The sequence below is a fragment of the Chinchilla lanigera genome, unplaced genomic scaffold, assembly GCF_000276665.1.
Source record: "Chinchilla lanigera isolate Chin_1 unplaced genomic scaffold, ChiLan1.0 scaffold00035, whole genome shotgun sequence".
Taxonomy (NCBI): domain Eukaryota; kingdom Metazoa; phylum Chordata; class Mammalia; order Rodentia; family Chinchillidae; genus Chinchilla; species Chinchilla lanigera.
In genome coordinates this window covers 13,305,818-13,332,121 of record NW_004955436.1, presented here as the reverse complement: position 1 = coordinate 13,332,121, position 26,304 = coordinate 13,305,818, and the positions used below count along the sequence as shown (strand labels likewise).

The 26,304-nt window shown below is 42.6% G+C and overlaps 2 protein-coding genes across 4 annotated transcripts in view; one reads left to right on the top strand and one right to left on the bottom strand.

Moving 5' to 3' along the window:
- Positions 1 to 800: 800 nt before the first annotated feature.
- Positions 801 to 3,626, bottom strand: Rps12 (ribosomal protein S12). Its single transcript, XM_005389220.2, has 6 exons — positions 3,519 to 3,626; positions 3,339 to 3,389; positions 3,088 to 3,204; positions 1,872 to 1,974; positions 1,266 to 1,367; positions 801 to 889 (listed from the first exon to the last, which is right to left on the bottom strand). The coding sequence occupies exons 2-6, from the start codon at positions 3,350 to 3,352 to the stop codon at positions 827 to 829; spliced, it is 399 nt and encodes a 132-aa protein (XP_005389277.1). The 5' UTR covers positions 3,353 to 3,389; positions 3,519 to 3,626; the 3' UTR covers positions 801 to 826.
- A 12,458-nt stretch (positions 3,627 to 16,084) lies between these two features.
- Positions 16,085 to 26,304, top strand: part of Slc18b1 (solute carrier family 18, subfamily B, member 1) — a 29,227-nt gene continuing 19,007 nt past the window's right edge. For all 3 annotated transcript variants that reach the window (XM_013516687.1, XM_005389219.2, XM_013516688.1), the window contains exons 1-5: positions 16,085 to 16,294; positions 17,561 to 17,700; positions 23,063 to 23,158; positions 23,435 to 23,508; positions 25,821 to 25,968. In XM_013516687.1, the coding sequence (XP_013372141.1) occupies positions 16,255 to 16,294; positions 17,561 to 17,700; positions 23,063 to 23,158; positions 23,435 to 23,508; positions 25,821 to 25,968 (498 nt within the window). In that variant the 5' untranslated portion in view covers positions 16,085 to 16,254. The remainder of the gene's footprint in view (positions 16,295 to 17,560; positions 17,701 to 23,062; positions 23,159 to 23,434; positions 23,509 to 25,820; positions 25,969 to 26,304) is intronic.

Sequence of the window (26,304 nt, the reverse complement as noted above, 5' to 3'; positions counted from 1 at the left end):
GGCATAACTCCAACCACTCCTTTTCTCCCAAACACTGCCAGGTATACAAAGGCAGGCCAAATGCTTTCTGACGATGGGAAATGTCTCAAACAAAATCTTTTTCCTTAAAAAAAACTAAGCAAAAGATAAGTAACAATTACAGCACATAATCCCAGGTCTTGCCACCCAGATATTCCAGCTCTGAAGCTGCTGGTATCACTTGAGGGACCAAACTCTGCATTTTTAACCAAATGCTTCCCAGCCAGCATACTTTCTGCTTTTGGGAGACAACCATAGTACTTAAAAGCAACCAGTACCGGTTCTACCCTGTAGACTAATACAAGCATTCAACTCACTTGAATAAAATAGAAGGCCTTAAAGACTCCAAGTCTTAACCACAGACTGTCTCAAAATAAAACTGCTCATTTCAATGTATGTACAAACTAGGTCAACGTAAGACGCAGCATCACACCCCAAGTATCAGACTGAATGTGACCTTGCTCACTATATTGGTCATCTCCCGGCTTGTGCAACTTCTGTACATCACTGTCACCTCTCAGTCAGCCCTTTCCTATAGGTTTTAGGATGGTCTACTCAGTTACTAATGCCCACTCACCAACTGTCACTTTTCCTTTCCTCAGAGCAGCCTCACCTTTGCTTAGGCTGCTCATCTTTAAATGTCTCCGCACTAAGGTTCCTGAATAAGTTTTCTTCTAGAAACCAAGACATCAAACAAGTTCACTCGCTAACAGCCATTTTGCAGTCACTTTTCCTTTCACTAACAGACCTTATTTTACTGCCCCAAGTAAAAAGACAGAGAATAAAGTGAGCCAAAATTTTTATTTATTCATTTCTTGCATTTGAAGTATTCTTCGATGACATCCTTGGCCTGAGATTCTTTGCCATAGTCCTTAAAAAAAAAAAAAGTACATGTATTTATTATTTGTCTCACTAGTTCTTACCATTAGTTGTAGTAAGGTTTGAATGTCTTATAAAAATGTTTCCATCATTAAAATGTGTAGCCATTTTCAGGGACCTTAATGACTTTGATGTCTTGTCTTTAAGGCTCGTAACATGGCAGTACTATTGCCAGCTTTGGTAAATTTCTGCAAACACATACAGATAAGCAGATTCAATAGCTGGCTTTGAAATTATGGCTTATTAGAATGTTTCCAAACCTGTTCAGAACTACATTTTCCCCGTTAGGAGGTCCTCAAAATTTCAATACAAGGCTTATGAACAGATACCCAGTGAAGCCTCTGCCCCCAAAACAAATACTGACTTACCTTCACCACAACACAACTGCATCCAACCACTTTACGGGGTTTTCCCTCTCGGTCAATTTTACAGAGGCCTACCCACTCCCCTAGTTTCTTGTTGTCATCAACCTATTGGGTAATTTAAAAACAAAATCACTGTGTTAGTTGACAGTAGTGCTACTGACAAAATAAATTAAATCTCAGAAGGTAGCTGTAGTCAGAAGGGTGACATGGCATTTTCCTCAAGGCAGTTCAGTAGAGGGAGCCAGTTGTCATCATGTACAGCACCAGAACCAGTAAGCACCCCACCCTCTCTTTGTTCTAATACCAAAATCTACATTCAGTTTCCGACACAAAATGTTTTATTAGTGTGAATGCAAGCCACCAAACCCGTCAGGCCCATGTAATGAACACATCTGCAGAACCCACCAGCCTCAGACTGCAACTGTCCTAATTTTGACCCTTGACAAGCCCAACTCAATTAGGTCTGTTCTTAACAGTGCAGAAAAGCTGGGTGTGGTGTCGCACACTGTAATCCTGAGGCAGGGGGTCCACTGTTGAGTTCAAGGCCAGCCTGAACTGTCTAAGACCCTGCCTCAAAAGAAGAAAAAAAAGGTAGAAAAATCAACTCACCTTAATTAGGTTGATTTGGTGTTCAGCGCAAAGGGCCTCCACTAACTTTACGTACATAGGCTCATCACAGTTGGATGCAAGCACACAAAGATGGGCTTGGCGCCTGAAACACACAATGCAACCACAATGAAGTCTAAACTCCAGCTTTAAACCCTTTAACATTACCCTTCCGCGGTACTGTTAAAGGATTATCTCTGCAAAGGCCATACTGGCAAAATATAAGCAACACAGAAACACACCTGCAAATTAATATACCATACAGTGTGTACGAAGTTGTTTCAATGTGACAAACCTGCTAGACCACAATTCGGCTACAGAGACTTGAATATTAATGTTCAATTAACCTCCCAACGCTTTTATATAGGTTAAGTAAAAAGTTTGTGGCCAAGCTATGTCAATTTCTCGTAAACCAGTTTTTCAGGACCTAAGTCCCGTGGTGCTAAATGCAAACTACCACGGACCAGACATCCATTAGGGACACAGAAGCTGCACAGTACCGCCAAGGCAGGTAAACTACTACAGAAAATTTCACCCACCCACCTCAGTACATCTAGAGTACCGCTTCCATTGTATTCAACCAGCCACTTTACCCCGAAGTGAATTTTACTGGCAAAATTTATCTGCCTTGAAGCCCTTTAAATTCACATCATGCATTGATGCATAGTTTGCCATCCATGTACTCAGCCCAAGAAGAACACAAACACTTATCAAAACCAAATACATTAACAAGCACTCTACAAAAAACTTCCGTAGCTTTATTTACGAAATTTCATCTCAGAATCAAAATGCTCCTATGACCAGTACCAGGTTAATCCCCCATTAGTGTAACATTTTCATTAGCTAACTGCTCTGGTAAAGGTTTCCCCACTTATTCTGTTAACGTAAAACTCACTGCACAATCTACAGGTTTGTCAGACTTCGTGTGTCACTCATCAAAGGAGTGAAGGGGTATCCGACAACTTCAAGTCATCACTCAAACACTGTAGCTTCTTATCTCAAAACCTGCAGCTCAACCCCACTCCGCACAGCAAGCCACGTGTCTTAAGTGGGCCACATACGTAAATCTGAATTCTGGTACCTTTTCCTAGGTTTCCTGTTGAACGGATGCCATTGGGAACTTTTGTGCTAACACCATGAACTTCACGCTTTCTTCCCTCGGCTGCGGTTTTGTTCCGGTCGCAACAACCCACAGCAGTATTGAGACTCACGCACGTACTTGTCTAAGGCTTTGGCGGCTTCGCGAATTCCGCGGGCGAGGCCGTCGTGGATGAGGGCGGTCTTCAGCACCTCTTGTAAAGCAGTATTGACGTCCATTACACCTCCAGCAGCAATGCTGAAAGCGACAAGGCGGAGCCTTCGGGTAAGGCCTCCCAACAGCTAAGCCCCGGGGCCTGGCACAGCATCGCGACCACCGCGGGTACGCTCCCCGCGGCGCCCCTGCCCGCCCGCCCTGGACCCTGCGCTCACCCTTCCTCGGCCATGGCGGCGGGTTACGGGTGAAGCCGAATCTTGACCACACTACGAAACAGAAACAATACGGCGGAGAACTTAAACGCAAATACGTGTCGCCCATCTCAAGAAGACGTCACCGAACCCAGCCCCAGGAACACCACACTCCCAGGAACACCACACTTCCAGGAAACTCACCCGAAGCCTCCGCCTCCGCGCAACTCGGCGGCGGCAGGGAAAGAGGCTGCATGCGCCCGCAGAACGCTATTTAAAGGTTTGGCTGGTCTCCTGTGCGCATGTGCACGTAGGCCCACGAATAGGGTGGCTCTTGCAGTGCCAGACCTCGAGAGTTTCTGTTTCCGGTTTGAGGCCGTTGAGAAGGAAAGAGTACTGCGTGTTCTCCGTGCCTGCCCCGTGGGGCTTTGGCGCGCGCGACAGGCACTACAGTAGACAGCTTCCCGCCGACCGTCGATGTCGGGGGCGTGGCCAACGGAGGCCCAAAATCTCTTTTGACGGAGCCCGAGAAGAGTCAAACATCCCCGTCCGTGTTGTCTATGTAGCCACCTTTACACACCACGTAGTAATTTGCTTTCGGATCCACCGACTGAGCCTTCATGAGGGGCGCATTTTGCCCCTTTGAGTGGATGTGTCCTTCTGTGGGCGATCTCCACTTTTGTTTCCTGAGCCAGGCAACACGTTGTCGTACATCTTTATGGTTTTTTGCGACCAGGTCTCGCTGTGCAGTTCAGGCTGGCCTTGAACTCGGGGGATCCTCCTGCCTCAGCCTTGGGCGTGCGGGGATGACAGACGTGCATCCCCACTTCCATCCTGGCTCCTGTTTTCGCTACCTTTAAGCACTTGTCAAACACCTCTTTCCTTGCCGCGTGTTAAAAAGCCGACCTGCGGCGGGGCGGTCTGTTTCCGGCGCGAGGCTGGGTGCAGCGGCTGCATCACCAGCGCCCCCAGTATGTCGACAGGGACGCGGTTAGGTACTAGAGGGGGGAAACGACCGAGTGTTTGCGAAATCCGACGCTGATCTTTCCAGGGCTTGGCGAAGTTAGGGGAGAAATTCCAGAACCTCCTTTTGATTTTTTTTTTTCCTCCCAAGACGAAAGATGTTTAATTTTGAGGTGACTGGTCATTTCTCCCGCCCCTTTTGCAAAACTAACAGACGAAACAGCTGACTCTAATGCACACAGTCTTCCTTATTTCCTTCTAACTTGCACTCCGGTCAAGCCTCCAGCCAGTCGGCAGTTACTGGGCCCCACCCTTGTGCACTCTGAACAATGTCCGGTTTCAGAGGGCCTCAGGACAAAGGCATCCGGAGTTTTAGTAAATGGATAGCATTCATTTTTAGCTTTTCGAGTGCCTTGGGTTTCATTTGCAAAAGTGTTGAGACTACTGCTCTTGTTTGTAACTCACCCAACTGTTTACTGGGCTTTGCGTGGGAGAAAGTTTACTCCCCTTCCCTTGCGCAAAAGATCTATCTCCATGTCTCCTTTTACCTTTTGTTTTGCTCTTTAATTTATCTATACTTCGGGTTTGTCATATAAGAAAAACCGTTCTATGTTTAAGCATGTATGAGAGGGGAGGGGAGGAAAAAAGAATCACTCTGCGTCACGCATGTGTACCACTCCTCCCGAGCGATGCGGACATGTGCTAATAAAAATTTTAAAAATAAAAGGTATGAGCTGGAAGTTTAGCTCAGCGGCAAAGTGCCTGCCTGGCAAGTGCAAGGTCATGAGTTCAATTCCCGGTCCCGGAAGAGAAACGAAACAAACAAACAAAAAAAAAAAACCTACTGACAATCCTGCCACTGCCCTTTTTGAGATGAGATTAAACCAAAGATTAGGATACCTCAGTGTTTTGAAAGTGGAACAGAATGGCACGGGCGAGCTGGTGGGAGTTACTGGAAAGAAAGGCTGAGGGTCTTTGGGCTTGGGGCAGCGGTGGGAACTAAGAGCTTCTTAACAGGTGAGGGAGGGCATGATGCTAATGAAGAGTAGAGCCAAAGGCCTCGGTGCCTGTTTCGTTTTGTTTGTTTGGGAATTACCTTAAAACATACGTAATTGAGAAAGAACATGGTAGGTAGTGTTTCAGCACTTTTCTCTTTATCTAAAATCAGTTAATTCGTTAAGCATATTAGGTTTTGAAGCCTTCCCGCCCAAATCTTCTTAAAGAAGAAGCAGGGAATTTGGTAAAACTATCGGAAGTGTAAATGGGGAAATGTTAAGGGAAACAGTGGGAAATTAAATGTACTCTGTCACCAAACAATGGCATTTATGTGAAAGGAAAGTGATCAAGTGCCTTATAGCTTGGTGCCTGTAGTGCCATTTTTCGTGGCAAAGAACCAACCGGTTCAGACTCGGTTTCTCTCTTTCTGCAGCTTTTAGTCTGTTGTGTTGATTCAGATGTCATGGAGTTCTGCCCTAAAATTACACCTCAGTAACCGCCTTTTTATTTATCGGCCACAAACCTCTCTCCTTAGAACTGAAGCTACATTTTTAAAAAGTCCTTAAATAACCAGTTCTAGTCCCAAAACTAAAAGTAAAGGACACACTGGTGCCCTTGTTATATGAGGATCGATTAACATAGATTCTCCTAGGTTACTTTTTAAAGTGTACCTCCTCTAAATTTTAGATATTAACAAAGGTAGAAAGAAATAGGAATAATCACTCATCCACAAGCACATTGTAACATTTACATACTGTACACAAAGTCTGAAATTATACACAGAAAAATAAGTGGGACTGGAGGTATAGCTCAATGGGAGTCTTTATCTCGCATGTCTGAGGCCCTTGGTTTGATCCCCAGCCCTGCAAAAAGGAAAAAAAAAGAATTCTACAGTTTGTATTAGGAACAGCAATAGTAATAGGAAATGCTGTCCAGCATTTTCTGTGCGCCAGGTCACATGCTACATCCTTACCATGTATTTTCTCCTTTGATTGTCATAGAGACCGTACGTAGCAATACCAATATTAGCTCTCTTTAACATGCGAGGAACCCAAGGCTTAGACAGTTGCCCAAGATCAGATCACTAGGAAGCATGGAAACTGGTCTTTTAGTCCAGGGGACTTCAAGCTTCTGCTTCTAACCCTTCAGCCATTTGAATAATGTCCCCCAAATGACAGAGAGATCCCTGAATATTCAAGGATGACTCTATGCTTCATTTCTGGCAGTACCACAACTGGTTCTGTCTCAGGGACTGTGCTAAGGTTTTGCATGTAAGATGGGTAAAGGAAGGATTTCAGTTAGGCAGGGAGAAAAGGCAGCCGTCAAAATGTGGATTTCTGAATCATGTGAGTGTAGATGTCTAGGGGGTGACGCACAAAGCATAAAGTTTTCATATCATAGTTTGAAGGTGAGAAATCTGAAATCGAGTTGTTGGCGAGGTTAATTCCTGCTGAGGCCATGAGAATATGCTGCTTCTTAGCTTTTGGAGATTGTTTGGCAACCTTGGTGTTCTGTGACTAATAGTAACACACTCTGAAGTTCCACTGACATTATTCCTGTGTACATGTCTGCTCTTCTAAAGCTAACACTCGCTGTATTAGGGACCTGCCCTCTCCAGTAAACCTTGTCTTAACTAATTAATCTAAATGAAGCCTTGTTCTGAGGTGCTGCGGGTTAGGACTTCATCACATGAATTTATGTTTTGTCTTGTGTTTTGTTATTTAAAACAAGGTCTCACTGTGTATTTCAGGGTGGCCTCAAACTCACAGCAATCCTCCTGCCTCAGCCTCTGAAGTGCTGGGATTACAGGCACATACTCCTATGTCCAGCCTCCACACAGGAATTTTGAAGGAGCATATTTCAACTTATAATGTCAAAAAGTACCAGACATGGTGGGGCACACCTATAGTCCCAGCACTCTGGAGCCTGAAGTAAGATTGTTGGGAGTTCGAGACCAACCTGGGCTACATAGCAAGACCCCATCTAAAAAAGAAGAAGAAGAACAAGCAAAAGTAAAAAAAATAAATAAACACCAAAAATGGAGAACTAGAACAGATTAAATCATAGAAAGGATCTTTGATTTTAACCACAGAAAACTTACTTAGAAGCCCAAAGCTGAGGAGGAAAGCTGAGCCAATGTATGTTAAAGATTTTATACATTGGACTTAGCAGGCACAGCTAGGCTGAATTAAAAATTCCAGCTCACTTTGTAGCCTGTAGTAAACTACAATTCAGTACGGTAGTGATAGTGCTAGAATATTGTTGTGAGAGTTAAATGAGATAGTTGTTTACAATATTTAATGCTGCACCTGTGAAGTATAAATGTACCAGATAAAGAAATTCGCATGGAAATATATGGGAAGGTGCTTAAATGTTACCTTTCTCCTCTCCTAAATTGTCCAGCGCTTATATACTCCTTTTCCTGCTGGATTCGCTAAAAGTGTGTATTGCATGAATTCATTTAATTAAATGAGATTAGAGAGGCATGTGGGTAAATTCCATTCCTAAAGGAAAGCCTTGAAGTACTATCATAAATTAGCATCTGCTGTGCGTTACATAGTTGGAGGCTTTGGGTATCCCAAATGAACTTTTTTGTTGTTGTTTGAAGACTTAAAATGTACCTACAGCGGATAGAAGAGAGCGTTAAGCAGTAGCAGAAGAGTTAACCTCTAGTAGCTTATAGGTCTAACCCTCATTTACTACAGCATGTCCTGCACTGTAGTTTTAAACACATTAAAGAAAAATTAGTTGTAGAAAAAGAAAGATTTGCACAGAATCCCATTGTATCAAAGAAAGAAGCAAAGGAGAGAGGAGAATTGGTAAGAAGGAAAATAATTGAAAGATAAGAAAGATAATAGATGTGTAAAAGTGGGGAAGTAGATCAATAAAGACTGCTGGTAATCTTGTAGCTTGTAAAGTGCAAGTTACATTTTAGCTATAGGGGCTGGGGATTTAGCTCAGCGGCAAAAGCGCCTGCCTGGCAAGTGCAAGGTCGTGAGTTCGGTTCCCGGTACCGGAGAAAAACCAAAAAATAAATAAATAAGTAAACATTTCAGCTATAATTGCAAAACCCAGTTTATTAATGAAAAAAGTTTATGGAGGAGAATGGAGCTAGACAATTGCATAGCCAAGTATGAAACCCATGCCAACAGTTTGTGTATCTTATGCGTCCTGTGTAATCGAGCTCTGAGTTTCATAAGTGTTCCTAATGTGGGTGTAAATTTTAGAAAAACAGAGCTTTTCCAAAAATAGTGATATATATTTGGGAACAGCACTACAATGGGAATCACAGATTCTATCAATGGGAATGTCCAAGGAGACTGAGGCAAGTTAAAGAGCTATTTTGAAACAAAATGCTTGGTCACATTGAGTAATAACAACAATGCTGTCAGTCTGAGATGAAATGGATTGTTGCCAGGCAGTCATCCTTGTCAAATAAGAGTCCAGGGGCCTCTGTTCCAGCTTGTGGTTTTTACAGCCTTTTGCGACAGTTACCATCAGCGAGTCAAGCACAGGAGCCCTTCCTTAACAACTGGGTTTGTTTATTTCCTTTTTGTTAGGGTTCACGTGAGAAAATCTGTTTCAGTGCTGACAACTTTCACATCACATACACACTGCGGAGGTTTCCTGCGCTTCCTGTTGCTTAACTGTCTGGATACTGGACCTGTTCATGGCAGGGCTGAATCAGAGTTCATGGAAACTAAACACACTCCAGAAGATAATCAGAATATTTAATGTTCATAACTAAGCTCATTATAAACCAGCGAGGTGATAATTTACAACTGAAAATAGGAACAGTGGTGAATGGAGCAAATGCTAATGTGACAGTGTATTCCACTGGCATAAAAGGAGGACCTGAGTGTATGGACTCCAGCCCCTAATGCTGCTTCCTATAGAGCACCTCTGCTGTTACCCATGTGATGCTTCTCTGAAAATGGGTTCTGATGTTCTGAAACGTATTTGATAATTGCACTTTTTAGAGTCACTGGGGGGCTGGAGATATAGCTCAGTGGCACAAGTGCCTGCCTGACAAGTGTAAGGTCCTGAGTTCGATTCCCAGTACAAAAAAAAAAAAACAAAAAACAGCTAGTAGAGAATCATTGGAAGCAAGCTAGTTCCACCACTAACTTAGACTTAGAGCTACATTTGGAAAACAAATCCTAGTTACAGCTGTTTCTAACACCAAAAGTGAATGTAAAGGGCGAACTGGTGACTCAAGGATTCTTTAGTAACAGATTCCCCTCCTTCTCATTTTCTAACTGTGTTGCCTTAGTTGAAGCACTTTCAGTCTTGGGCCTTGAGGACTTCATCAGCAGAATGCAGTAAAGAGTGGAAGGAGATACCCTGAAGCACTCTTTGGGTTTGGATAATCTATATCATTATTTTGAAGAAAGTTTAATGGTTAGTAAATATTGAACATCCACACTGTCAGCCATATTTATTTTCTGATTTCTCTTGACTTTTGCTACTTGACGTTGAGTTGTAGATGATGCCAACTTTGCTCCTTTGTCTCCAGCTGACTGACAATTTATCAGTGGCAATATTTCTTTTTCAAACATTAGGACACATAAGCATGCTCCTTGTAGAAAATGTGGATAATACTACCTCAATTTTAGTTCCTTTCAGATGACAAAATAATCTATGACCAGAAACAAGGGGAATAAATTTATTTCTTATTACTTACTCTTTTTTATGAGCATATGTTTACAATGTGTAATATATACTTTCATCATGGGGATTGGAAATTAATTTATTAGAAAGATACCAGATGGTGCAGAGGGTGTTGCTGAGAAGTCAGGCCTAGGAATGGTAGCCATAGGATCACTCCAGGGACCTGGGTAAAGGAGCTCATCAAAAGTCTTAAACAGAGGATACTGATGATCTGGAGATCTCTCACCAACCCATGACATTTAATTACGATAATAAAAATACAGCAACTACTAATTGCTAGGAAGTTCTACAAGCCTAGTCTTCTCACAGATAACAAATGTTAACTGCAAATGTTAAAAACAACTACCCAAAGACACTAGAGAGACCTGAAGCAGACAGAACTGGGGTATAGGTGGGGACAGACACTAGGAAGAAGGGATGCACAGCTGATTTCCCTTTTCCATGGGTTTTAATGTGATGACAGCTCCCAATTAGTGCCATATAGAGCAACTAGTAGTTCCTTAGAGAGCAGAGTTTAGAGCAATCACAGTGGCTAGAAATTGAGGGTGAGGGGAAATCCCAAAAAGGAGAGAGCCAAAGAAGGAGAGCCCATAATTCTATTTTACCTGCATCTCTGGCTGACTCCTGAACTACATATGCAGAGGGTAGATCCCAAGCAATACCATTGAAGCTAAGCAAACTTCACAGAGTTTTCAGTGACTTTCTGTTCCTTCCAGGGGGAAAGAGATTATAAGGTATGAGTCAAAATGGGTTGACTTTCTGATAACATTTTTTCCATAATCAACATTCTTTGAAAGAATATAACAGAATGCAGGATATCTAAAATGCATCACTAACAATGCCCTTGATCTCATCCCAAATCATTACATTATAGAGAAATAGAAAAGAAATGACTGTTACTCTAGAAAAGGAAACCCACAGAAACTAACTTCAAGGTGATCAAACATTGGAATAAGCAGATAAGAATTTGAAATCAGCTATTGAAAGTATGATGATGATTTTGACCTGTAAAAATACAAGGTAATGAAGATAATCTGAAAAATTACAAGGCTTTACATGAAGTGCTACAAGACTAAGAGTAAATGGATCAGAAAAGTATTATAATTCCTAAGCAATCACTAATAAATAACTAAAAGAGATATGGCTAAAAGGACAACAAGTAAACTAATGCAGAATTTGAAATTTTTTTCAGTGAAACAAAAGCAAGATCACAGAGAACAAATAAAATCAATTCTATCCTGTCTAAAAGAAACGCATTTTGAATATGAATGTACAAATAAGTTAACACTAAAGGGATAAAAAAGATATACCAGTTGGGCATGTGATCCATGTCTATAATCCCAGCAGTCAGCAGGCAGAGGCAGGAGGATTATGAGTTTGAGGCCAGCCTGGACTACATACTGAGTTCAAGGAATGATCAGATTATAACACCTCAGTTCTTGCAGACATTAAAAAGTTAATAAAAGAATATAGTGAAAACATTTTATGCCAATAAATTTACAACTTAAATGAGATGGAAAATTCCCTTAAAATTTTGTAGCATACTCAAATTTCACACAAAATAAGATCGTAAATGTCAATATGCTTAGCATCTAAAAATTTATCAGACATTGAATTTTGTCATACATTTATAAAAAAATAACACCAATCCTCTTCAAATTCATCCACAATATGTGAAGAAGGAAAAGATTCTTACTTGTTTTCTGAGTCTAAGATAAAAGCCTGACAAAAGAAATTACAGATCAACATTATTGACAACAACTTACCCAAACATTAACAAAATACTAGCAAACTGAGTCCAGGAGTATATAAACAAGATTACACCCTCACTGAGTTGAGTTTATCCCAAGGATGCAAAGTTATATTAACATTAGAAAATTGACTGACATAGTAACTATTTTAACAAAATGAAGAGAAAAACTATTTATAATAAATGTAGAAATATCATTTGATAAATTCAATACCAATTCATATTAAAGTTTGTCAGTTCTTTAGGAATAGAAGTGAATGTCCTTAATCTGAAAAAAGAGCACCCATGAAAAGTTGACAGCTAACCTCATACTTCTTGGTGAAAGAACAAATATTTTCCCTCTAAGATTGGGAACAAAGTGAGCATCACCATTCTCATCACATTAATTCAACACTTGACTGATTAGCCTTGTAAATAAGTAAGTGAAAGAAGGAAGTACACATTGAACAAGGGAGGAATTAAAACTCTATTCTAAGTAGAACATCTAAAAGAATGTGTGGAAAACCTATTAGAGCTAATAAGGCTTTACCAATGTTGTAGGATAGAGGTGTAATATAGAAATTCATTTACTTTTATGTACAATCCGCAAATGATTGGAAATGTCAACGCAGACAAATTTAATTGCTTCTAACACTAAGATATTTAGGAATAGTTTAAGATGGAGGATGTAATTCTTGTACAATAGAAACTGCAAAATATTTCTGAGAGAAATGAAAGGTGATCTACATAGATAGCAGGTAGAAGGGTTAAAACATCCAGTAGCCTTTAGCCATGAATCTTATCAGGTTGATCTGTACTCTGAAAAACACCTCAGTAGGAATCCCACCTGATTTTTTGGAAAAATTGAGATCTGATCTGAAATTTGTACAGAAAATCAAAGGACTTAGAATATCCAACTGCTCCTGAAAGAGAAGAACAAATTTGGAAAGTTTCACAACCTGATATCTAACACACCAGGTCTTGGTATGTGACTAGCAAGTGACTACACCTCCTAAAATCCCCTCTGTTGAGGATGATGGCATCCTAGAGCAGCAAGGATGAGGCCTAGGTATAGGATCTCAAGCCTGGCTCTGGTGGTGATGGCCACACGTGGTACAGATGTGTGTCTGGCAGTCCAGTGGCAGGGGTCCTGGGCCACTTGAAGAGTGACCTCAGGCCTTCTACTCTAACTGCTGTGCACAATGCCCCTGATGGCTGTTTGTGCTTCATAACCAATGACAAATTCTCATGCTCCTGAAATTAGTCAAAGCCTTTTCTCTTTAATTAGCAACAGGGTATTCTACCTGACACAAATGTTAGTGAGAAAGATGAAGAACAGTCAAGGGACAATGGTGACTAGAGCTGTATTTTGGATGAGTGGATAAGTACGAATTTCTCTGAAGAGGTACATTTGAACAAAGATCATACTGTAAAGTTTATAAAAAAAAATGTTCCATACAGTTTCTACACACACGTGTGTGTTTATATCTAAATGAGCAAATGAAACCAGGAGTAGATTATCGTGGAAGCCTGATAATGGCTTCCCCAAAGAAGTCCACATCCTAAACTCTGGTACCTATAAATATTACCTTATTTAAAAGAAAAAGAAGGAAAAAGTGAGGAAAGAAAGGAAGGAAGGAAGGAAGGAAGGGAGGGAGGAAGGAAGGAAGGAAGGAAGGAAGGAAGGAAGGAAGGAAGGAAGGAAGGAAGGAGGGAAGAAAGAAAAGCTTTGAGTAGAAGTGATTAAATTGAAGATCTTAAGATGAGGAGCTCTTCCTGAGAAGGTCCTAAATTCCATCAAAATATCCTCAGAAGACAGTGACAATGAGAGATTACATCTCCAGAGAGGAGAAAGCAAAGCAGGCACAGAGGAAGAAACTGGAGTGAGAGGGGCTCAACAAAAACCCTGCAGATACCAGAAGCTGTGGGAGGAGAGAAGCAGATTCCCCAGAGCCTGCAGCCGGAGTGTGATCCTGCAAATGCCTTCATATATTTGGCTAAGTGAGGTGCCACAGCTACCTCTAGGACTGTGAGGTTCTTTTTCCCCAAATATTACCAAGCCTGTGGTAGTTTGTTAGAGTAGCTTAAGAAAAGGAGCACAATAATATAGAGGGAATCCTTCTGTATGGTGATTGAATTTAAAGACGTACTCTAGGGTGTGCTGTGAAGCTAAATCATGATGCTGCCTAGGTTAGATGTAGCGAGTACATTTTTAATTTATGATAGTTTGAACTTGTGCTTGGTTTATTGTGATATAGCCATGTCATGAAACCAGGAACATTGGTTTTTAATGTTAAGTTTGATCATCTAGAGAGAGAGCGGGAAATTAAAAGTGGAGAGAGTCAGAATACACATCCACACATGATCATCACATATCTTTTATGTAAATTGAAAATAGGTGGTTACAAAACAAGAACACACATTTATGCAAACACATACAAACAAAAATATCTGCATAAGCACGCAAGACTGGTTGCTAATGGGGGAAGGGAATGGGTATGGAGACAAGGAAACAAATACCAACAGAAATGAAAAATTCAGTTGAAAGACTGCCATCAGAAAGTTGGGAAAACTTCCTGTTAAATAGAAAGGAACAGAGAAAGCGAAGAAATGTAGAACAGAAAAAGCGCAATAATAGAGAGCCAGTTTGGAAGATCTGCCGCACAGACCTGTTCAAGAACAGAGCAAGCACGCGGATGTAAAAAATAATACAAAGGATTCCCATCTGTGGCTTGAGGTTAGATTGGAGAGAGAGCACAGAGCTAGAGAAGAGAGTAGAGAAGCTGACAGGGGTTAGATCCTAAAGACTCCACAAGGCACCTTGTGATAGACACCACCACAAAGCAGACCTGAGCAGGACTTAAATTCATCAATTGGCTTCTCATGTTCACTTGCGAATCTGTCCAAGGCCTAGGCTCCTTATCTGGAAATGGTGGACTCATAGTAAGTGAACCTCTGTGAGTCACTAATCCCTACTAAAACCTGTAGTGGTGGATGAAGCCAGAAAGCCTCAAAGGATAAGACAAGGTCACAGCCAAGGACACCTGGATCAGATCTCAACTAGATAAATACTATAGCCTCAGGCACCTCATTCTTCATTGGATTAACTTAACACTTTACTTAGAGAAGTCCATGTGAGGTTCTGCCCTCTTGAGTACTCCCCTCCCTTCTTCTGATAATCAAATAAATATGGGCGACCCAGAGAAGGTCTGGGTCTTAGCCCTGACAGAATCTTGAATTATGTGAGAGTGCTTTGATCCTCCTGGAGCCCTGAAATCATTCCATTTGCCTCTTCTTATTCAGCCTTCGCCATACACTCATTCAGAAGATTGTGAACCTGATCAGCCCACACTAACTGAGGGATATTATTAATCCCATAACCTTGGGGAACCGTTGCTGGAGCTAAGCTTGTACTCAGGGTGGTTCTAAAGCCTCTTGCTCCTCTGGAGTTTTACTCATCCTTCAAGGCCGAAGGTGACGTCACTTCCTCTGGAAGCTGCACAGGACTCATTTTGCCAGAGTATACAGTCCTTTCAGTAGACTTCTATTGTAAAATCCATTGCACTGTAATTAAATATTACTATCACCGTCAGAGGCTGGGTAGGACTCCTTCATCTTTAAATTCACAAAGCTTGGCACAAGGTGGTAACTTGACAGTCTTTTGCATTAGTCCCCAAAATAGTTTTCTCTGTCTCCAAATTTTCGACATTCCAAATAGTAAATAAGGAAAAGGCATGTGCAAGTTATTCGTGCGTGTGTGTGTGTGTGTGTGTGTGTGTGTGTGTGTATGTGTGCGCGCACGCGCGAGCGCCAGAGAGTTGTGCAGGTGAGATTAAGGTACAGCAACATGTTTAGAAACTTATCAGCGCGTCAGCCACCCTGCAAGACAAACTTTATAATCTCATTTGTACACACGGAGAAGCCGACCTGGGGTCCAAAGTCACACAGCTCTTAAGTGCCCTGCGTCGAAATCCAGCGTCCGCTTCCAGACTCTCCCTAGCTACCCTGCCAGATCCTCCACAGTAGTTATCATTCATGCAAAACCTTTTCTCGAGGTGTTTCACGTAGTTCGATAGATTTCCGGCTTACCAGCGTTTGGCTTCAAAGATTGAAAACACTGCCTCATTTACACAGGGTAAGACAACTCTTTAAAAAGAGTGAGTCTAATTTTCTAACTTGCTTTTGTGCACTTAAGGCAGAGGTGCCCAAGTGCACACTCGCCCTCCTCATTCCCCACCGCCCACGCGCGCTGCAAGGATCGAGGCGACAGCTGCCCGGGGTCACGTAAATGAATGAATGGGGGCGGGTCCAGAGCTTGCCTTCGGGGAGCAGGCCCCGCCCCGGCCCGCCCCGGCCCCGCCCCGCCCCGCCCCGGCCCGCCCCGGCCCCGCCCCGCCCCGGCCCCGCCCCTTCCCGCGACCCCGCCCCCAGGGTCTCCGGAGCCTCGGGTTTCGCGGAGCCTGCGATGCCAAAGCCGGGCTGAGCCCTCGCCGCACCCCCGTCGGATCCCTCGGAGGAAGGTGGATCCGAGGTCACGGCTGGGACCGGGAGCCGGCCCCCGCCCGCAGGGACCGCACGCGCATGGCCTCGTCCGCCGCCCCCGCGGCTGGGGGACCAGAAGGTGACCCGGGCGGGCGGCGAGGCTGGGTGCGGGGCGCAGGCCGGTCCCGGCAGCCAGCCGGGTGGCTCCAGAGGCCCGAGGGGTTTGTTTCCGAGAAGTCTCCGAGGCTGCGGCCCGAGACGCCTTGCTTTTTTGCTGGAGTTGGGGCCTGCCTCTGCTCCCGTCACTTCTTCCCGAGCTCTGCGCTGTGCGGTGTGCGAAGGATTTAAGAACCGCTCAGGGCCGGGCTTGGGCGCCCGCTGTGCGCCCAGCTCTCTGCAGGCACCGGCAGGGGTAGCGCCCAGAACTCCGGGCCACCCGGGGAGTTCAAGGCCACCGGACTACAAGGCGAACACCGCCCCACACTCCCCGCATTCAAATAAGTGTAACATTAGACAAACGCAAGGCATTGTCTTTATTCACTGTTACTCCTCTTTAACCTTATCTCCTTCCCTTCTTCAGCTGCTCTCAAAATTTTATAGACTTAAGACTTCCTCATGTTGCACTGATTGCTTTTTCCTTTCTTCCTGGACTACAAGGGCAATCTCAGGAAAACCACAAAAGTCAACTTCTGTATATTTTTCTTATTTTTTTCCCTTAAAACCAGTTATTTAGAAATGGCTAATGGATTTGCATGAAAGTTTGCATTCCAGCAATTCTGCGGGAATTCTACCTTTTGTTAAGTGACAGTTTAACCCTGGGAACCGGTGTCAAATGAATTGGTGCGAAGGAAGGGTAATTAATATAAGGAAAGAAGTGATTTGCAGATTAGCGGATGCACTTGTCTTCACAGAAGGATGGCGTTGTATTAATTCACCTATGGAGACACTTAGCTTATTTTTTGCCGTTTACACTTCATTTGGCTACAATGCTTCCCTAAAATTCCTAGTGCGCAGCTAAGATCACATACAGCCGACATTGCTCGCGCGTGGCAGATGAAGCTAAGAACTTCAGAACCCTTTGGAGATCACCTTGCTTCTCGTCCAACTTGAAGGGACTTACGAAACACGGGGGAAACAGGCAAAGCAAGCCAGGTGGCTTCATAATTTCTGCATGGAAATTCTAGTTAGGGAACAGTGGATAAGTGAAAGTGAAATGTTTTCAAATCACAGTGATGTTCCAGGATTGTTTTCCATTTGCTTCTTTGTGCTGTGTTTAAAATAGCAGTTAGCTGTTAGTGCAACAGATGTCTTAAGACTGTATCATTTTTGCACAGAAATGACACCTGTGTGTTTTCATCCATAGTCCCAGCTACGTGCCTGTCATTGTGATGTGTTTGCTTTCAAGGCGGTGGCCCCACAGGAAGTTCAACAGAGACACCGAGACGGTTTTCCAGGGATCAACTTTTTATCCTGATCTCAGCAGCTTCCATGAACTTGGGCTCCATGATGGCATATTCTGTCCTCGGACCTTTTTTCCCCAAGGAGGTGAGACATTTTTATATCTTACGAACTCTGTGTTTTAAAAAGCCCTTTCAGTTGTTTCACTTTGCGTTGCATAAGTACAAAAATTTGCCTGAACCTTGATGTGGTGCCCCATGCCTATGATCCCAGTAGCCTGGGAGGCTGAGACAAGAGGATCACAAGTTCAAGCCCAGTCCGGGCCACTTAGTGACGTAGTGAGACTGTCTCGAGAAAAAGAAAATTTAAAGGCTAGGGTTGTGGCTCAGTGTCAAGGCCTTGGGTTCAATAACCAGGACCACAATAAATGAATGAATAAATGAAATCTTCATATAGCGTAGATAATGTATCCAATTGCAGCCAGCAGAATTATTTCTTATGGACTGGGTTATGACTTGTGTCTAGGTGTTCACCCGGTGCCTCATGTGCTCACAGGGGGGCTTTTTATAGGTGACTGGATCATGGGTATGTGATACTGGGATTTAGGGTGTGTGGTATGGGATTAGCCCACTAACTGGTTTAGCATTGTTCTGGGTATAGAAAATGGGAAGGTCCACCCTCAGTGTGGTGTGACCTAGATGGAGTATAAAGGGAGGCTTGCTGCTGCCTGTTGCTGCTTGCTGCCTTCTTCCCTGCCTTCTTCCCTGCCCTACCATGAGCTGTTTCTGCAATGCCCCTCTGCTGTGCTACCCTGCCTTGGAGCCAGCTGACTATGGACTGAAACTGCTACAAACTGTGAGCTAAAATAAACCTTTCCTCCTTTTACTTGTGGGTGTCAAGTATTTTGTTCCAGCAGTGAGAAAATAATGAAAACAGAATGTTTAATACCAACAGACAAAATGAAATAACATCCTCTTGGAAAGTAATTCACCTGAAATATAACTGACATTCTGAGCATTATTTTACTTGATTCAGCTTTATTTGGTTGTTTGCTGCTGAAAAAATAGGTACACTGAGTAACTGAGATTTAAGAGTTGTTGCAAAAGTTTTGTGTTAAGATGGGAACTCTGTTTTCTGGTGTTCTGATTTATTAATATTTTGAAATTAGGAGCTGGTCCACCACCCTCTCCAACTTATTCTTTTCAGGATTGTGGACTGATGCCAGGGACTTCACACTGAGTTACATCCCCAGCTGTCATTATTTTGGACAGTGTCTCTCTAAATTGTTCAGAAAAGACTTGAATTTGTGGTTCTCCTGCCTCAGTCTACCAAAGTGCTGGGATTGCAGACATGTGCCAAACATTCAGCTATTAATTCTTTTCTGACTTGACTTTCTCATAGACTGTGGCAGCTCATTCAGGGCTTAAAATCTAATAGGACTAAGTTCTTAGAAGGAAAACCCAGTTCAAATTCAGTCTCTCCTACTGTACATTTACAGTACACATCACTTTCCTGGCTTCAAATTGTGTGGGAGTTTCTCTCCTCCAGCAAGCAATCAGTTCAGCTGCAGCATGTTCCCTAACACGAGTCAGTTCCGACACCACCTTCGACTCATTCTCTGGTACCAGCAGTTCCAAGACTGCCTCCCTGCTTCCGGTGCCATTGAAAGCCTAGCTTTTGTCTGTGCATTCAAGCATCTTAAATTGGGGTTCCTGCAAGCCCTCCTTAGGTTCAGTTAATTTGCTTGAATGGCCACAGGATGAAAGGAAACACTGATGCTTGCAGGTTTATAAAGGCTGCAGAGGAGGAGAGGCGCTGGTGAGCAGCCGTGGTGTGGAGCTTCCCTGGCCTCTGAGCGCCCTGCCCTGGAGCGCCATCCCGAGTTCAGTGTCCAGAAGCTCTGGGGACCCTGGTCGGTCTTGGTTTCTAGAGACCTCCTTGCAGGGATGATTGCTCAGAGACTGCGTATGAAAACTCACCAAGAACGGTAGGGACAGGTGCTTCTTGGGCTCTCTGTGTATTATTCTTCCTTCCAGGTGATGGGGCAGGACCCCTCTGACATGTCTATCAGACAGGGCAGGTCAGTAGATGCATAATAATATCACAGCACGTGTGGGATTAAGAGAGAGGAACTGGCTGAAATGTATCAGCCCCTTGGAAGGGTAGTTCCCAGCCCTGTTGGAACACAATGACCACAGATAATGTTAGTTTTCTCTAAGTGGAGCAGGGACCAAGGAAAACCAGGCTGAGAGTCCATGTTTTTAAGTTTTTAATAGCGTGTTTTTACTTTTATGGGAAAAGGGTGAAAGAAACAAAAGACAAATATAGGAGAGAGAATGTTCTCACTTTAAAAGATATAGTCATGTGTAGTAGGCTTTTCCTTTTCATTTTTTATTAAAATTCTACATTGGCCAACATCTTGATGAAATTTTACAATTCTTTCAGTGTGTTATAAGTGGGTAACTGCTAATCAGGCAAAAGACAAACAGGTTCATTCTTTTCATATACTGGTGCAGGAGTCTGTTTGTGTTTTTTCTGGCCGCTGTTGGATGATTACATGTGAACCAGAAATTGCTTCTAATGCTGTTGTCGCTTTTCTTGTGTGAAGCCAGATCTCATATTCCAGAAGTGGTGTTTTGTTGCTACCATGGCATGTGAGTCTAGAACATCCTATCTCATCCTGTACTGTGCACAGAATGTCAGGAGCATGCACCCGATGGTCACTGTACCGGCTCGGTGACGTGTAAGCTTTGCAGGTCAGTGTTCTCATCTATAAATGAGGGCCGCTGACAGTTCATCCTTTATTTGATTTTTTGTTAGCTTTTATGTAAAGTAGCACTTAATGGACATTCTGACCCATAACGAGTATCCCAGAAATATTAGTTGCTCTAACAATTATATATTTTCTGCCAAGTCCTAGAAACAAATGCTTGTCAGATCTATTAAACCAAAAACATACGTAATGTAATATGAGCAATAGGGGCTGGGGATTTAGCTCAGCAGCACAGCGCCTGCCTGGCAAGCGCAAGGTCGTGAGTTCGATTCCGGGTACCGGAAAACAAACAAACAAACAAAAACATAATATGAGCAATAAACATTCTTCCTATATCTTAATTGTTTCTTTTGATAATACCTTCCCTTGGAGGAAACTGTGTTATAGAAAGAATGTAGATCAAGTTCCAGCCTATATGTGGGATAGTTCTTTGCTGGGATGTTATTAAGTGGATCTTAATAATGACACCTCTTCCACCTCCACACAATTATTCATGGGATTATTAGTACACGGAAGGAAAATGGTCAATCATCAGTCCCTTAGAATTATAAGCTTGAATCATCTAAGCAAGTACTGTGGTGCTATGGGCCCATTCTCCCAGGCCTCCCCCACATAGGCTGCTTTATTGAGCACAAGTGGTTGTCGTAGTTTATTTCTGACCACTTCGCCCCTGTCTGCTTTCCTCTTACATAATGCTCCGAGAAATGTAGGACTCGCTGAAAGAGGCATAAAAACAACCCTTAGAAAAGGCAAGAAGAAATGACGATGGTCTCTTACATGGAAAGGGATAGAGAAAAATCTATCTTACAAGTGTAATTGGAGGCCTGGAGATGTTAGCTCAGTGAAGAGGTACCTGAGGCTCTGAATTTGATTCTCGACTCTGCAAAAAGGATTGTAGTTAGAGAGAACAGTAAAGAAATGTAGTTATGGCTGTTGTAGAGAATAGATTTTGAGTGTATACAAGTGCGTGCGTGCGTGCGTGCGTATATACATGTGTTGCTTTTCTGTATATGAGTAAAGGTGTTTGAAAGTCGGATGAGAGAATAAATACAAGCATCAACAGTCACTGCTGATGCAATGCCTAGCACACAGGAAGTGCTCACTGAATGACTGTTGACTGGCTTAGAGAACACAAGTGTGTGGTTCAGGCCTCCAGATTCATAGTGTGCTAGAATGCCAATCATGTATTTAAACTTCTTTTTTTCACGGCACTGGGGATTGACCACAATGGCTTGCATCCCCATTCCTTTTTATTATTTTGGCAAAAAGTCCTGCTAACTTTCCTGGCTGTTAGGGTTGATACATCGTGTCAACTTGGGAAGTCTAGAGCTTTGGCTAAGTGACTCAGCAGTTCTACATCCTGGGGTGAAAAGGACATCCCTTCCCCTTCTGGGATGTTGTTCATTGTGTCAGTTTGAGAAGTTTAGAAGGTGAACTATGTGACTCAGCAGGGAGCCAGGGTGCTTACTTTGTATTCCTCCTGAGCCTGTACAAGAGGAGGGCGTGGAGATGATGTGAGCGCTACACGCCCCCCGGGGTGGGGGGAGCCTGCTTACAACACAAGGGAGGGAAAGAGGCTTGCTCTGTGCTGCCACTCCTCCCTTTGCTCTTGTTGCTTTACTGTGTTCCACCGCCATGAATGTTTGCCCTCTGCCATGTGCTGCTCTGCCTTGGAGCCAGCCGAGTGTGGATTAAAACCTGCACAAACTGTGAGCTAAGTAAACCTTTCCTTCCTTCATTTTGCATGTCAGGTGTTTTTGTCTCAGCATGGAGAGAAAAATAACCAAGCCACTGGCTGACCTCTAACTTGAGATCCTCCCACCTCAGCTACTCTAGGAATGAGCGTTTTAGGCATGTGCCACCATGCCTGGCTAAACTCATATATTACTCATATGTAACTCCTCAAATTTCTATAGCTGGGGCCTGATATAAGGAAACATTGTGTTTCCAGGGTGTGAAAAAGTTTTCAAAATCTTGTCTCTATTTTTATGTGTGAATTCGGGGGTGCATCAATATGGTAGCATTTAAAGTTACGAAGAGTATGTAGTTAGGATAAATACTGAATCATCTGTAACAAATCTCAGCGCTTCCTGGTGGAGTAGACTATATACATTAATAGGATTTCTGGGTGGTAAGCTACTGTGCATGGCTCCGAACTGGGATATCAGGAAGCATCGTTTTTCTGTGCTGTTGATCTCAGGAAGGAAAACAGTGTCTCCAAAGTGAGGTAATTCTAAGAACCGTGGAAGCAGGGAACCGAGCTCACTGTGCTTTGGTGTGATTTTGTGCCAGTTCTCGGGATTTTTACACTGACCAGTGGTTTTTGATTGTCCTTAGTGGAGTACAATCATAACTAAAAATGATACTAAAAGGGAAGTGTGTCTTCATCAGCTGTCCCCTCAGTCCTGTGACTGCAAAGTAGAGCCCACATTTTCTTACCCAGGATATTTTGTGTATGTCCATATTCTCTGACTTGTGCCAACTGACGAAAACACTTCTTTAAAGACATGTGAGTGAATTATTTTCCTGTCGGAGATGAGTATTTACTCTCTAAACTGCTTTTTCTCCTTCGCTGCACCACTGACTTGGAAGTAATAGTCTCTAGAGTTATTATTACAGAATGTACCATAGAGGTCACAAGATGATGATGTTTTGATCTCATCTTCCTTCTTTTTTTTTTAAATGCTGATGCTGTTTTATTTTTCAAACTTCGTTCCCATTTCTGTTTCTTGAAAGGCTGAAAACAAGGGAGCCAGCAATACCATGATTGGCGTGATCTTTGGATGTTATGCTTTATTTGAGTTTTTGGCATCTTTGGTGTTTGGCAAATATGTAAGTATTAAAGTTCACATACACATTTTCATTCTTAAAAATTATATAGTTAATTATTCTTATTTAGTAGTCTACAATTTCCATGGATTCAGAAATAACGTCTATTCTAGTTTTTTAAATGATGCCATTGTTAAGGGGTTGATAGGATTTGGAATCCCTCCATGTTTGTAAGCAATGCATATTACCATTCTTTTAAAGTAATTCACTGTGTTTGTTCATGTAAGTATAGACTCGTAGAAGTAATCCTTTACCACTCTTCTCTGACATTTATTATAGCTTGTACATATTGGAGCAAAATTTATGTTCATAGCAGGAATGTTTATCTCGGGAGCAGTTACAGTTATCTTTGGGTAAGTCACTTTTTGAGATGCTTGGGAAGTTGAGCGGATTTCATGATCTCTTCAGTTTCAAGTGTTAATGCCTCCTTCAGCATGAGCAGTACCATTCCTTCCTGTGGAATACATGACCTGTGACTGCTGGTGGCAGGAGCTAGGTGAGCAGAGAACAGAGAAGAATGATCTGATCCTAGGCCCAGCGTGGTGGCATACGCCTGTAATCCCAGCACTCAGGAGGCTGAGGCAGGAGGATCTTTGCGAATTCAAGACCAGCCTGGGCTACAAAGTAAGCTCAAGGCCAACCTGAAGTACATAGTAAGACCCTGTTTCAAAAAGACAAAAAAAAAATGTGATGATACTGATCTTAGGTGCCATTCGAGGGTCACCAGTAAACGGGCTACTGGATCTACCCCTTTAGGGCTCCTGTGACTGAGTGATAAGGATTATAATTTTTTCAGTCATACAGCCTTTCTGTCATAGATAAAAAAGTGAATTTTTCCCCTAAAATATCCTAAAATTTTTCTCCTAAAATATTTCTCCTAAAATATTTTTATATCCTAAAATATCTCCTAAAATTTTCTCCTTCAAAAACATCCAGATACAGATGTGGAAACAAGGTCTTCAGAAGTCTTTCTCAGCTTTTGGGTTCTGGTTGCTCCTTATGCTTTGTTCTTGGGCAAGCCCACTCCTTTTGGCAACAAGATAAACAGCCACTTTTCCTGAGAGCCCCCTCACCCAACATTAGGCTTGCAGAGTGGAACCCTCAGCCTGAGCTTTGTTGGCTTATCCCGGCTTCCTGAACATTGCAGCCCAGAGGAAAGAATGTTCTGATTGGCCAGCCCAGCTTACGTGCTCACTTCAGAGCAGGAAGCAGAGTGGCATCCCCACTACAACACTTGCTATTTCCGGGAAAACAAATACGAGAGGTAAAACAAACATGAAAGTTCTTAGAGTCTTTAAGCCAAAAAAAGCATAGTGGAAAATAATTTTAAAGAGCTCATATAAGAACTTAGAGAAAATACAGAAATGATACGAGTATGTTGAGATATGGTGGCATATGCCTGTAATCCCAGCATGCAGGAGGCCTAAGACAGGAGAACCCTGAATTCAAGACCAGACTGGTCTACACAGCAACTTCAAGGCCAGAGTGGACTTTGTCTCAAAATTCCATCTCAAGACTCTGTCTCAAAACAAACAAACAAACAAACACACAAATAGGTAGGATAAAATAAACTCCGGATAGTCATTATGTTAAGTGAGGTTGTTTTTCTTTTTCTTTTTTTGTGGGGACTCTTTTATTTTCTGCATTCCTTCCTTTTTTTGAAGGTTTGGGTCCCATGTGGGAGAAACTTGATAGTTAGAAGTTCTAGTAGGTCTTGTTTTAATGATTCTACACTATTAGTTATCTGTATCTGTGGGTTCCACATCTGTGAATTCACCCAACTGCAGATCGAAAATATTTGAAGTAAAAATGTGTCTGTACTAAAACTGTACAGTTTTTCTTTGTCATTCTCTGTGGTTTTTTTTTTTTTTTTTTTTATTTTCTTGGTCTTTTTGAGACAGGGTCTCGCTATACAGTTCAGGCTGGCCTTGAGCTCACTTTGTAGCCCAGGCTGGTCTTGAACTTGCAACGATCCACTTGCCTCAGCCTCCTGAGTGCTGGGATTAGAGGCATGCACCACCATGCCTGGCTTCTTTGTCATTCTCTAAATAAGAGTATACAACCATTTACATACCGTGTACATTGTGTTAGACTTACACATGTGTAACACCTGTGTTACAATTAACTAGAGATGATTTAACACTAGTGGTGTAGCTCAGGGGAAGAGCACTTCTTGACTATGGGTGAGACCCTGAGTTCAACACCAGAACTACGAAAACACAAAAACAAAACAAATAAAAACAGGAAAGAAAAGAAAAAAATAAACCCAATAGTATGGATGACTTAACACAATACAGAAAGATATGTGTGGTTCATATGCAAATATTGTGCTTTTTCCATATGAGACTATAGTATCCTTGGATTTGGGTACCTGGCCAGGTTACTGGAGCCAGTCTCCATGGAAACAGAAGGATAATTATAACCCTGAAAGGGGCCTACTTAGTATTATCATGCAGGGAATCAATTATCTTAGCAATGCCACTAAACTGTCATTATGAATCAAATTATAACCAAAAAAGGTAAGTCTAACAGAGCAATTGTTTAAAAATCATAGTCTCCAGAAATCCATTCTATTAACTACGGGTGATGCATTGCTGTTTTCAGTGAGTACAGTCAGAATGGGGAAGAAAGCTTAGCACTGAAGAAGTGCCTCATTTCTTTTTAGTGTCATGGACCGACTTCCAGATGGACCAGTGTTTATTGCTATGTGCTTTCTAGTGAGGGTAATAGATGCGATAGGCTTCGGAGCGGCAATAACTGCATCATCCTCCATCCTCACAAAGGCTTTTCCAAATAATGTGGCAACGGTATTGGTAGGTGGTCCACAAATTCTTATTCTCTTTTGAGTGTATGGAGAAATGTGTTTTTGAGTCTCTGAGATAAAGCTTGGGGTGCATTCTTCTATACCTGCTTTTCTCCATTCTCTTGTTTTCATTATCTTACCCCGATTTCTCCTTCTAACAACAAGGCTGTCAAAAAAAGTGCACCATTTGTGGCACTCAGCTGCCGCTCCTCTGGTCTTAGGATTCCCTGGGTGGGTAGTTCGACAGGTAAATATGGTCCAAGCGGCTTTCCCTTTTACCACTTTAATTCCCGTATTCTTTGTGAGATTTTGGGATTTATTAACGGCGCACTTTTGTGTACTCTGT